The following is a 13,431-nucleotide window of genomic DNA, read 5'->3' as shown; positions in this document are numbered from 1 at the left end:
TTGTGATATTTCATTATCAGTTATTCAAATATTTTTCATTAGCCACTCAGTTTATGGGCGAATATTTACAAAGCTCTACCAGTGTAACTAGTTTATTTCAAATGCAATGTTTTCCATTATGCGCCCTGTGAAAAGCATCATTATCTAGACAGTGAGCTCTTCTACACGAGGACAGCACCTCGTGCGTTATGTGTACTCCCAAAATAGACAGAATAAATAATGATAATATTAGATGTTCAGGGCCAGCATTTCTAGATGACTGAGCCTTGCACAATAGGCCTCTTGATTTTACCAAGCGATCCGTTTGCTAATTTCCTTTGTCTTCAGCTAAAATATGGATCTTTGTTGTGGTAGGGGTTGTTTTTTTTGTGCGTAGCTTCTTTTCTAGTCAATGTGGTAGAATAAGGCAGCAGGAGGTAGCTCCTCTATCCTGGGGATTACAGTAGCTGATGATGCCAATGATGAGTCAGAGTGTTTGGTGCTGATGTTGCTGCCATTTCATCAGCTCTGTGGTCCCCAGCATTCACCAGTTCTCCATCTTTACAACCCTGGGCATCTCTGCGACTAAAGTCCACCCTGGAGGAAGGGTTGCAAGTCTGCTGTCTGCAGGGAAATCAAACCTCTTCTCTGGAGCCAGCCGGTGCCCTTGAGGACTGTCCCCTTTGTCGTCCCCGCTTGGAGGCACAGAATAATAGAGCCTAGGAAGCCGCCTAGCATCGGGTTGTTTTTTGTTTCAATCAAGCCCGGACCTGCCTTCTCGTGGGAGGATGGACGCTGCTTTGCTGAGGGGTGCAGAAGGGGGATCAGAGCGTCCTTGCTGACCTGGATTTGGGCTGCTGAGTTCTAGCTCTAGCGATTTGTGTTAACAAAGCGAGGAAAGGGCTTGAAGACTTGCATGGGAGCTGCACAGTCAGTCCAGCCCCTTTTGTGCTCCTGTAAACAGCCAGCCATTGCCAGGGTTTTTACAAAAGCGTTTCTCTGCCATCGCCAAGGGAAATCCTGCTCAGCAGGGAAAGGCACGACTTAGCCGGACTGATTAAAAAGCAAAGCGAGGAGCTGCTGCCGGGAGAAATCTGGGCTGGTTTGGGGGCAAAATGGAGACCATCTGACCTTTGCATTTCCAGCAGAGACATCTTGCGTGTGTGTTGCAGAGCTGGAGGAAGAGGCGGGGGGTGCAATCCTGCCATCCGCCTCTCTCTGCCAGGCAGATTTCCCAGCTGCAAGACACCATGACTGGACGGGTGGAGAGAGATTCCCTGCATTTTGAAGGCTTCCCTGTGGCTCACCTTCCACACAGACCTGCCCTGGTAATGCTTCTATTTCTCTCCTAAATAAGAGAACCAGCCGCTAGCAGCAGTGGGGAGACCGAGCGCCCTCTGGTGGCAAGTGCAGGCGAGGCAGCGCGCCCTTTGGTGGGGCCGTGTCCCGACAGCGCCCTCTGCTGGATTGATCTGGCGTCGGACCTGTGCGCAGAACCGCCGGGCAGCCGGCTGGCCGCAGAGGCTCCGTCTAGCATCCGCTCCGTGCTTGGCATGGGCCGCGGGGAGCTCGCCTCGCCCTAGGCTCTCCGCACCGGTGGCGTTGCGGCAGGCTGTGTGCAAAGCCAGCGAGCCCGGCCGGCTCCGAGCCCGCCCAGCACGGCGGCGGCTGGGTTCCGCGGCCCGGCTCCGCCACGCCGGCCCTGGAGCTGCGCGGCGGCTGGAGGGGAAGCATGGAAGCGATTTGGCTCTACCAGTTCCGCCTGATCGTCATCGGCGACTCCACCGTGGGCAAATCCTGCCTGATCCGCCGCTTCACCGAGGGCCGCTTCGCCCAGGTCTCCGACCCCACGGTGGGCGTGGATTTCTTCTCCCGCCTGGTGGAGATCGAGCCGGGGAAGAGGATCAAGCTGCAGATCTGGGACACGGCCGGGCAGGAGCGCTTCAGGTGAGGGCGGCCGGGGACCTTCCCGCCGGCGCGGGGCCGGTTCGCATCCCGCCGGCCGCCTCTCTTCGCCCGCCGCAGCACCGCCCGGGGGCAGCGGGAGGAGGCCGGGGGCAGAGGCGGCCAGTCCCGCCCGCCCGCGCCAGCTGATAGCGCCCAGCTGCAGGGGAGCCACGGGCCTGGCGCTAGGATCCCCCCCGCCCGGTTCATTGAGCCGGGGCTGGCCTGGGCCGGTGCCTCCCTTCCCCGGCGGAGTGACGGAGGCTGCCCGCGGTACCAGGCACCTCCCCGGTGACACACAAGTCCCAGGTGCTGCAGGGGCGGCAGCCGCGTCCTGCCTTTCTCCCCCTGTGCGTGTGACACCAGCTGGGCCTGGGCAACCATCTGACCGGGGGGCGGAGAAGGAGGCGAGCCCAGCCCTGGCTACGGGCAATCGGGTCGCTCTGCCCCAGGGGTCACACCCCCGCAGGGCCCCCCATGGGGGGAGAAGGGTACACTTCACCGGAGTCCCTGGGGGGGGGCAACTCCCATTACCAGGAGGAAGAAAATGTTCCTGGCTCATGAGATTGTAGGGGTGTGTGTGTGTGTGTGTGGGAGGGGGCCTGTGTTACAACTCTGTACTGGGCCCCCCAAAAAATTATGCTTGGGCCCTGCTCCCCAGCACACGTCAAACAAACCACAGGAACCTTGACCTGGAGAAAACGCTGCTCTCTGGCTGCTTGGCAGGAGAGCAGAGGTGCCTTGTAATACCTGTTAGGTCAATTTCCCCCCCTTAGCCAGTCGGGTCCTCCAGCCTAGACTGACTGGAATTAGCTGTGCACCTTTTTCTGTGATGCGTTGTTTGCCTTTTGTACAACGTTTGGGTTTCCATTCCGCCAGCCCGCGCTGGCTTTTGTTGCAACAGAACAGTACATTCAAATCTCCGAGGGGAATGAATGAAGCCTAAAGATCAGTACAATTCTGATTAGAAAAACAACCATTGTTAGTATGTGAAGGTGGAGAAATCAGGCTTTTTGGAAGCCAGGAAATGCACAGTGAACGCTGCTCACGTGGGCTTAGACCTGGCAATATGGTCCTGGGATGTCATTATGAATGATTTGTCCATTAATACTATTCTATGCCAACTGGATTTTCTAAACAGTTTTTAGAGCAGCAGGGTGTAGAACGATACTTACCAATCAAGGCTGAAGATGGTATGTAGCTGTCCAACAATATACGGAGAAAGCCAAATTATAAATTGTGACACAGAGACTAAGAGAGGTATTTGCATTTACAGCCAAATCCTCCTTGCTTTGTTCACGTGTCAGAGTCCCCTCGAAGTCAATGGAACAAAGAAGATTTTACCTTTAGTTTTCTGCTGAGCCCCAAGAGACACAGTACGCAAAACGCACATTCTGAGCATGTGTTAACATTTGCCCACGTTACACAGAAGCATGCAGCCTTTCTCTCTCCCCTGCGGAGGATGAATGGAAGATTTTGAAACATAACAAGGCTTGTTCGCCTCTCACTGGTCCTAGGGAAAATAAATCAAAAGAGAACTCCCCGTGAGCTAGATACGGGAGCAGAAATAAATGGTCACCAAGCCCAGGAAGTCAAGGCGCATTCATTGCAAATTGTTGTTGTCACCTAAAAAATGCAGTTTCTGCAGGAAGGTGAAGGCAGAACACGTTAACAGTCTGATGTAAAGAAACAGCAGCCAAGAGTTGCAAACATGGTTGCCTAAAGTTAAGTTCCTAAGGCCCCCGCTGAGGCATCTAAATATGCAACCTGATTTGCAACAGTGCAGTGCAGTGGCTTACACTGAAAGCTATAGATTATGGGATGTGCATCACCGCATCCAGCACTGAATACTGATTGGGGATTAGTCATTTAAAAGACTAATTGGTAGCAAACTTGACTTCATTAGCAAATAAAAGGAATACATGGGGGAACATCCATGGGATTCACTGCAGAACCATATGGTAAACTGCAGTCATGTGATAATTGTATTATTATACATCTTTCACCTGCCCTGTGCTCACTGATCCATCTCCCTCGTGGGCTACTTTCATCATTCCAAATCTCTGAACAGCTTCAAAAAGCTGCCATTTGTTGTTAACTGCTTCAGAAATATTTCAGTAACTGAATCCCTCCCTCCATTTGCTGAAATGACACTGACTGTGGCCCAGGAGGGACAATATTCAGTCCTGAGCTAGTGACATGTTTAAGGTCTGATATTTTGCAATCATTCAGGGCCAGAAACACCAGTTTTATACCATTGTGAGAGGACGGTTCCCAGATTTCAGATAGATACAGACTCTATCCATAGAGATTGGAATTTAAAGGTGACCTGTTAAGGACTTCTTAAAGATTGATTTTATACCACCTCCCCCGCCCCCGAGACACACACACCATGGTTTATGCTGCATAAAGAAGGGTTGAAAGATTTTCCCCTAAAATAATATTTTCTTGCTTTAAAGCCTTAGAAATATTGGGACTACTGATGTAGCTTACCCTTGGTTTTGCCAGCTGACCTCTTATGGGGTCTCAAATCATGTGGATGGTGAAGCCCTCCCACCTTCATTGAAAGATCAGGGCAGGTGGGGGGTTTTGAATCTTTAAGCAAGATGCCCTTTTTCCCAAAGGTTTGTTAGTTATTGGCACTAGGGAGGCAATAATAAAAACAAAACAAAAATGAAGCAATTTCAAATGGTTAGACAAAAATCACTTTCCCTCCCCATTGCTCAGCTTTCAATCTCTGGAGATGTCCTCATTTCACTGGTTAAGCATTAGGTATTGTTATTATTAGGATGAGGAAGAAGAATTCTCCAGTCACCATAGTCTTGCCAGGACGGACAAAGACCTGGATTTCTAATGCGAAAAGCATCAGGAAAAAAATCAATGTTAAAAAAACACCAACTCCTTTTTCCAGGTCCTCTTTGTATGGCATAAAGAATGAAAAAATCAGGCACAAGTCCAGTTTTCTTTTTGCTCCTTTGCTCTTTTAAAACTGTGACATCATTATATAGGAGAAAGGTCATTTTTACAACATTGGGGGGGGGTTTCTAAACTCTATTATTTAGATCTAATTTCTTCTTCCACTGAGGGACGCAGGCTTTTCAGTCTGGCATCTGAAAAATAGTACCTGTGAAATACACTAGTGCTCTCATGGTGGTGTAAGGCGAGTGGCTCTCAGGCTTTTTTCATCGGTTGAACTACTTCTTAAGAGAGCTGTCCTCTCACGAACAAACCCTGCTTCCGTGTCTTCGCTACAGCAATTCCATTGTTTGCTTACATGGCAAAAAGCACCGGGCAGCAATCATTATCCTTCGACAGCTTCTTTGGTATTTAGTCAAGGTTAGTTGTCTTCAACATGCAAATCTGCTCAGGCTAAAGTTCCCGGTGTGGTTTTGTGGTAGTAGTTCCGTTTACGGCATGAATAATACACAGGTTGGCTTGCTCTCACTTCATAGTTCTAGCTGCATGTGCATCTGCCCTTGCTCACAAAGCGCTTGCAAGGTGCCTCACAGTTCCTGGCGTGTTGGTTTTAATCCTCTTCATTTTTTTGCCGCAATGAGAACAGAGAACCCATTAATGTGCAGGACTGAGGAATCTAAGGACACAAATCCATTGGCATTCACTGTTTTCCACTAGAAGCTTAATAGCAAAAGCAGGTGCACAGGTGCTTGACTGAATTGGGGCCTAAATCAGTGGCAGAATTAAGTACCTGTTGCCATAATTAAGTTGGAAACAAGAGTAAGAGGCCTCATGCCAATCAAAGTGCCTTTATTACACTTTGTTGTAAGTTTGGGATTGCTCCATGAGGCAAATCAGCCCATGTGAGTGTTAATAAGAACGGCCAGACTGGGTCAGACCAATGTCCATCTATCCTGTCTTCCGACAGTGGCCAATGCCAGGTGCTTCCGAGGGAATGAACAGAACAGGTCATCATCAAGTGATCTACCCCTGTCACCCATTCCCAGCTTCTGGCAAACAGGGGCTAGGGACACTTCAGAGCCTGGGTTTGCACCCTGCCCATCCTGGCTAATAGCCATTGATGTAGGTGACATTCTTTATGGGCCTGAGCCACCTTCTTTTGGCGGCAATGGAGGGACGCCTGTTGACAGCAACGGGAGTTGGATCAAGCTCTTGTATGCCACATATTTTACCAAAAAGAAACAACCCCCTCATTTTAGTCATGTCTGGGGAGTGTAAAACTTTGATAGGGACCTTCGTTTTTCATTCCTCCCCCTGTAAATCCAGGCGCTTCAGTGACCATAGGCCAGATCCACCAGCGGACGTAGGCTCAACGTTGCAATGCCTAAGTGTAGGTGCCCTGCTGCGCACTGGAGTCCTCAGCCCCCAGGCTTCCTAGGCAGTGCCTGTGGAGAGTCAGGAGCAGGGCTTAATTTGTAATGAAAAAGGTGCTGGGACTGAAGCATTTTTTCTGCATTTGTAACTGCTGCAGCAAGCCCAGAGGTGCCAGGGCTATGAACTGCCAAGCCCAGAGACTTGACCAATGCCAAGACCATTCAGTAGTGGTCAGGAGCCTCGGAACGGGAGCGGGGAGCTGCCTACGGTAGCCAATAGGACTGAGGAGAGGGATGAGGAGACCTCCACTCAGGAGTCACAGCCACGAACCCTCTCCTGCAGTCAGGTGTCTAAAGCAGGTCCGTCCTTTCTCATGACCCTGTGAGTGGGAGGTGGTGGCCCCTTTTTACCCTATAGTCCCTATAAAGCACTCATCCAGAGCATGGGAAACCCTGCTTCAGTCCCCACTCTGTCTGATCCAGAGCAGGGACGTGACCCCAGGTGATGCCCTAATGACCGGGCTATAGGCATTTGGGGATGGGGGTTGTCCCACTTCAGGCCAACTACACCTATGTGTCCCTCTCATGGTCCCTCAATGGCACCGTTGTAGGTTTCCAGCTATCACCTCTCTTGGGCAGAGACCTACATCTCTGACTGTGTCCCTCCTGACTGGGGTTTTTCACCGTTCCCTGCCTACTTGGTGATACCCCAGCAAGCCAGGCTGCCCAACCAGGCCAGCATGTGTACTTTGCGTTTGCGCCGCAGACTATGAACAGCTGTCATTGGCAGCCGTTACACGTTACCCCCTGGCTCTTTCTAAGCAAGCACATTGGTTCTTAAGGTAAAAGCATTCCAGAGAAAACATTAAACACCCGAGAGTTTATTAGTATCCGATAAAGAACCACGAATAGTCCCGTCTTTCCCCTGTACAGCTTGGGTCTTTGAGCTGAGAACAGGTAATCAGCAAGCAATGGGCCTCTCTGCAGGGCATAGCTCCGAATGGCGGGGTTTTTGCATAACTGGGCATGGGGAATTTGCAGTCTTCTCCCCCTAGTGATTCCCCAGGAAATCCATATCAGACCCTTTGTCCCAAAAGACCATTCTTGTCTGCCACATTGTTCATTATAGCTCTTTGATCACCCCGGCCCCCAATAATACCTAACCTCCGCATTTAATACCATCGACTCCAGAGATGCATAAACTTAATTCAGTACGGTTTTTCCGAGGATACTGCAGGAGGTGGCTGTAGACATCACAAGGCTCTTCTGAAGCTGTTCCACTTCGTAGAAAATTCTTACATAGTCGTTGGAGCAGGGGGCCGGGAATCTGGGGCTACCAGGATCACGCACTAACTCCATGGCGATGGAGTCATTCTTTCTCTGGCCCAAGGACTATTTAAGTGTTTTATACAAAGTGAAACAGCTGCATGGGTGGTGGGTAATAGGCCATGGGAGCCTAAGGGCTAAGCCTCCCCTGACGCAGCCACCAGATGCTTCATGGGTGGTGGGTAATGGAGCTGGGGGGGGCCAGGCTGTGGTGGGCCTCAGAGCTCCTCTGGCTGACCAGATCTCAGGGCTTGGCCTCGGCCAGGCAGGGTTCAGCGCTCCTCTGCACTGCTCCAGGAGCCCGTAGGCCAGTCAGGGCTGCTCTGGGTGCTGGCTAGGGGGAGGGGCTGGGCCACTCAGTGAGAGTGGGTGGGGGGGGCGGAGCAAGGGGTGGGGCCTTGGGCAGAAGGGGCGGGGCAGGGGGGTGAGATTCTCTGAAGGGGAGGGGGTGCATGCACTGCCCATGAACAGCTGTACATGACAGACTGAGTGAGCCCACCCCAGAGTACCCTGCAGCCCAGTGGTTAGGACACTCCCTTCCCCCTCAGGCAGTGTGGGAACTTGATTTGTGGCTTCCACCTGCCAGGTGAATGCACTGATGACTGGGCTAGGTATGGGGGGGGGGAGGAGGGAGAGAAGACACGGACCACGTGTGCACCATCTCCTTTGGCTGTGTTTTGTGCAGCCTCCCCGGCCCTCCAGTAGGTGTGCTGTTACACAACCTCTGAGGCTGCCTACTGGATCAGTCCCCATTAGAGTAACCAGCTGTCCCGATGTTATAGGGACTGTCCCGATACTGTCTTATGTAGGATCCTATTACCTCCCCTTCCCCCCCCCCCTCCTCCGGTGCCGATTTTACAGACTTGCTATCTGGTCACCCCAGTCCCCACAGGTGAGCTAGGCAAGGAAACGCCTCGTCTGAGCAGCTTGGCAGTGTCAGCCCTTGGATGGATTTGCATATGCCCACGGGCAGAAATCGAGGAGAACTTAGCAGTGGAAACTTCGGTGCCTAGAAACTTTGGGTGCCTCCAGGGCGAGGCAGCAACTGAGCAGGGGGAGCGAGATTTTGGATTTAGGTGGCAAAAGCGGCAGTTGGGAGCTTAAACGCCTCTATGGCTCTAGAGCCCCATGACTTCAGGTCTTGCAGGGAGGGGAAAATGATAATAAATAACTAGTGCTGGCGTGAGCATCTGGAGAAGATTGACATGTTGGCCAAAAAAAAAGGGCACATCATTGTCCGCGGGACCTTTTCCCCATGTTTTCATCCAGCTCTATTATTAAACGTGATCATCGCTAATAATGCCCCTGCTTCCAAGCTGCTTCCAGCAGGGTTGCACCAGAGGGCAGTTTGAACTCTCCTTAGCTCTGCGTTGTCTGTGATGTCTGTACCACAAGCCATTAGAGCAACCGTAATAGAATGAACGTCTTCATGTGTGTGCCTCTGATTTTTCTAGGTTCTGGCTTCCAACTCCAGGCCATTAAAAACTCCCTCTTTCCCTAAAAAAAGCTATAACCTGCTGAGTGCATGGTTCCAAAAAGACCCTTTTTAGGGAAGGTGCACAGTATACAGTACGGTGTCTCTAAACTTGAAGTGACTGGATCATGGTGTATCTGGAGAAGAAATGTCTGAGAGCATACAACTCTTTCATATGGCAGACAAAGGCATAGCATGCTCCAATGACTGAACAATGAAGCTAGACAAATTCAGAGTAGAAATAAGGCAGTAATTTTTAACCGTGAGGGTAGCTAGCCATTGGAACAACCTGTCAAAGGAGGTGGTGCAGTCTCCATCACCTGAAGTCTCTAAGTCAAGACTGGCTGTCTTTCTAAAAGAGATGTGATAGCTCAAAGAAAAGTTACGAGTTTGAAGCAGAAAGTATTGGGTGAAATGTTTTGGGCTGTGTTATGCAGGAGGTCAGACTACATGATCAGAATGACTCCTCCTTCCCTATAAATCTTGGAACCCAAATACCTGTTAACAAACAGAACTGGTCAGAAATGTTTGGCAAAATGAAAATTTCAACAACCAACAAAAGCACAAAACCTGCCCCCAAAGTGTTCAACTTCTAAAATGATCTTTACTTTCTTGTTGGGGGGGACGGGTTCTTTTTCAGATCCATCACCAGAGCCTACTACAGAAACTCAGTAGGCGGGCTCCTCTTATTTGACATTACAAACCGCAGGTCCTTCCAGAATGTCCATGAGTGGCTGGAAGAGACAAAGGTGCATGTCCAGCCATACCAGATTGTCTTCGTTTTGGTAGGTCACAAATGCGACCTTGACACACAGCGGCAAGTCACCAGACACGAGGCTGAGAAGCTGGCTGCTGCATACGGTATGAGGTACATCGAGACATCAGCTCGGGATGCCATCAACGTGGAGAAGGCCTTCACTGACCTGACTCGAGATATATATGAGCTTGTTAAAAGGGGGGAAATTTCCATCCAGGAGGGCTGGGAAGGGGTAAAAAGTGGGTTTGTACCGAATGTAGTGCACTCTTCAGAAGAGGTGGTGAAATCAGACAGGAGGTGCTTGTGCTAATCATTTCTAGTGAGAAAAGCTATGATGAACTCTCCTAACCAAACTTACTCTACTAAGTGAACTCAGTGTGATGGAAAGAGATCGTAATACTAGCATGGTGAATGCCATCACTCGTTATTTTGGACACCAGAGGAACAGAACCCAGCGAGGAATGGTCAGTTCCAAATAATCTCTTTCAGGATTGGGTGGGCCACATACCTATACGAGACTGAACAAAGGTGCATATTTATGTTGTAGAAGACAGGTGGCATAAGACCAAGAGAGGCTCTGATGAGACGATACATAACAGGGGCTTTTACGTGTACTGTTTTTGTATGCCATGTGTTGAAGCCACAGTAATAGTCTATTAATATGACACACACATGGAGAGCGAGATTGATTTGCATTAACAATTTATTTTCAGGAAGATTCGAATATTGTGTGATAGCCCCAGAATTAACATTCATAAATGGCAAACTGGAAAGAAAAATATTTTACAGATGTGGCACTCACACTTTTTGGGGTTTCATGTTCTTGTACCTAGTTCAAACAGAGACTAAGACTAGAATATGGCACTTTAAATGCAAAATAAGTGTTATTTTATTGATAATTGAAACTTAACCATCACCAGCCCCCTGGAAAGATGTGTTTTCCTTGCCATGCCTAGCTGAGACTACGTGTCAAGTCAAGCGTGACAGCTCCAATGATAATTATTGGATGAATTTATAAATACTTAATATTATCTATCTACTTCTGCATGGAAGTACCTCGCCTGTATGGATTTCCAATATAATTCACAGAACAGGAGTATAAAGCTTTCTAAGTATATCCTCACATCCTGTATCTCACAGATGGGTCATGGCAACCGGTGATTAGCAGCCAGGTGAGGAATGCACCCTTACTGTCAGAAGTAGGGTGATGTTGGCAGCATTTCACTGTAAACTTACACTGCGCCTTAGGGGAAAAAAGGGAAAGAACAAAAGAAAACTAAAAATTGTAAATCAAGAGCATCATACATCCTGAAGGTGGGTTTTTCTTTTAAAGAACAAGGGAAAGAGCCGGTAACAGTACGGAAAGCAGTGGCAGCATTCTCTACTTTTAATGTGTTGTTTTCTTTACTGGCATCTGGAGCAATGAAAGAAAAAGAAAGTGGAAGGAGGGGTATAGAACTAAAGTGTCAGAGGGTGACGAGGGAAGAAGAGAGAAGCATTAGAGGAAATGTCTTCTCTTTGTTGTATGTGTAGGGTAGAGTATAAAGGACAGGTAGCTGACTGAAAAAGGTTATAAATAAGGGTCCGTTTTCTGGAAACACCATCCGCCATTCAGCTTTGCTTCCCGTAAGTACTGTAGTAACTCAAGCTTTTGGAATGCAGCGGGGTAACAATGTGCCTGTATTGGACCGAGGAGGATCAACATGTTAGCAAAACATATAGTGAAATGTATTCAAGTTTAAGGACTTTACAAGCCAAACTGTTAATTTCCTTATGAGAGATTAGGTAAACCGCATAAGAGATCCAGCATTTGAATGCAGGCCTCCAGGTAAAAGGAATAAAGTACTTCTAATTGATCTTTTAAGGTACTGTATTCCATAAGAATCTGATTTTTGACAAGTTAAACCTGTCTCTCTTCAGATCTGTTCTTGTATTTTGTACCATTTGAGCCCGACTGTATCATAAAAATAACAAGACCACTGCTGAGGTATGAAAGCTGTAAAAAAAAAAAAAAATGATGATTATTTTACTTTTACATTTTCTAGTAACAGTTGCAATCCTCAAGCTCAGCGGGTGATAGGAAGCATGGTATGCTGCCATGAATTCAAAGGGGTTACTGAAATGGGGGTGGCTGGGGGAAATGATACAGCCTTTTACTTCTGAACACCCATGGTCATTCTTGATTAGATCATCAATGTATTTAGTTTGCTGGCCTCACTCTGAAGCCCCCATTCAACTCTCACTGAAGTCAATGAAAGCCTTTCCAGTGACTTCAAGAGACGGTGGAGATGGCCCTCAGTCTGCCGCATGCATTACAAAACCTTTCTTGCCTGGCCCGGTTTGCATGATCCGGAGTCTTGGCTCAGGAGAGACCTAACATAATGTAGGTATTGCAGGCTACGGCCCCTCAGCCTGTACTGAGGGGCATTGGTGGAGGGTGATGAGGCAGCATTTAGCGAGAATCAGACCTAGTCAGACTCTCGCATTCACAAACACAAAAGCAGACATGTTTAAAAGGACCCAGTGTAGTTATGTACCTTCATTCAGTGAATGGAAAATATGCCAAGCTACCATTTTAGCCTTTCAAGTCTGAGCCAGCTCTAAAGTTGTCTCAGATTTTCCAGTTTAAAAAACATCATCTTAGATGCAGAGACTTTGGTTTCAAGTAGTACTCTGTGAACATAGAAGGAAGGAAAATTTTGGGAGCCTGCTATGTTTTCTGTACCACCAAAGTCTTAGGAGCCAGCAGAGCAGGGCCTGGCTGATGGGGAAAATCATTGAGCTTTTCACTGCATTGGATTTTTTTTTAACTATACAGAAAATCTACATTACATTTAGTGTAGGGTTGGGTTTTTAGGTTTTTTAAAAAAATACGACTTTATAAAAATAAGGAAGCTTGTTCTCGCCCTGAGTAAATCTTGACTTCATATTGTAAGCATAGTTCAAAAAAGATACAGTAAGAGAAAAAAATCCATACAAACGACATACTTTAAAATAATAAAACAAAAGGAAATGATTATATTGAATAAAAGAGAGATTATATACATCTTTTTTCTAATTCCTTGCATTTTCTAGGCAGCTTATAAAAACAGAGACAATACAGCAAGTCATGTGTACAAAGTTTGGGTTTTTTTCCTAAAATGAAAAAACCTTTAGGCTATGATAAACATTCTTTTCTAACACTTGGTTTTAGTGCTTTGACTACTGCAAGAGGTATTAGAGAAATCAGAGGGTGGGTGGTAGCATTCAAAAGATAAACATTCAGGAGTTCTTTTACTCTAGGAGAAAGGAAAACAAAACTTTTTGTGGTACAGGTCACAGATGAAAAAATAATCTGCATGTTGGACTGGAATTTCTCAGAACCTCCAGAATAAAGTATACTGTACACTTTTCCTTGCTTTCTGTTATGCACTGTAACAAAATGTGAAAAAAATGCTGTATTTAGCTGTATGTGAATGAAACATGCTTGTATTTAGCAAATGGTTAATGTGATTATGTGAAATTTAAATCTTGTAAAGAAAAACACTTATTTTTCCTCCCCCGCCCCCCCTTGCTCCCATTCTTCATCAGTAAGCCATCTAGTAACTCTGTACTTCTATACAGCAACCATGACTGAAAATCCAATACAAAATAATAAACAACATGCACTCTGTTTACAACAA

The 13,431-nt window shown here is 47.7% G+C and overlaps 1 protein-coding gene across 1 annotated transcript; it reads left to right on the top strand.

The window, feature by feature from the left end:
• Positions 1–883: 883 nt before the first annotated feature.
• Positions 884–13,431, top strand: RAB39B (RAB39B, member RAS oncogene family). Its single transcript, XM_067548207.1, has 2 exons — positions 884–1,926; positions 9,653–13,431. The coding sequence occupies exons 1-2, from the start codon at positions 1,712–1,714 to the stop codon at positions 10,077–10,079; spliced, it is 642 nt and encodes a 213-aa protein (XP_067404308.1). The 5' UTR covers positions 884–1,711; the 3' UTR covers positions 10,080–13,431.

The sequence above is a fragment of the Emydura macquarii genome, unplaced genomic scaffold (genome assembly GCF_026122565.2).
Source record: "Emydura macquarii macquarii isolate MOO-44397 ecotype Brisbane River unplaced genomic scaffold, CSIRO-AGI_Emac_v2 contig_1253, whole genome shotgun sequence".
Classification (NCBI taxonomy): domain Eukaryota; kingdom Metazoa; phylum Chordata; order Testudines; family Chelidae; genus Emydura; species Emydura macquarii.
This window is presented reverse-complemented; position numbering and strand designations above follow the sequence as displayed.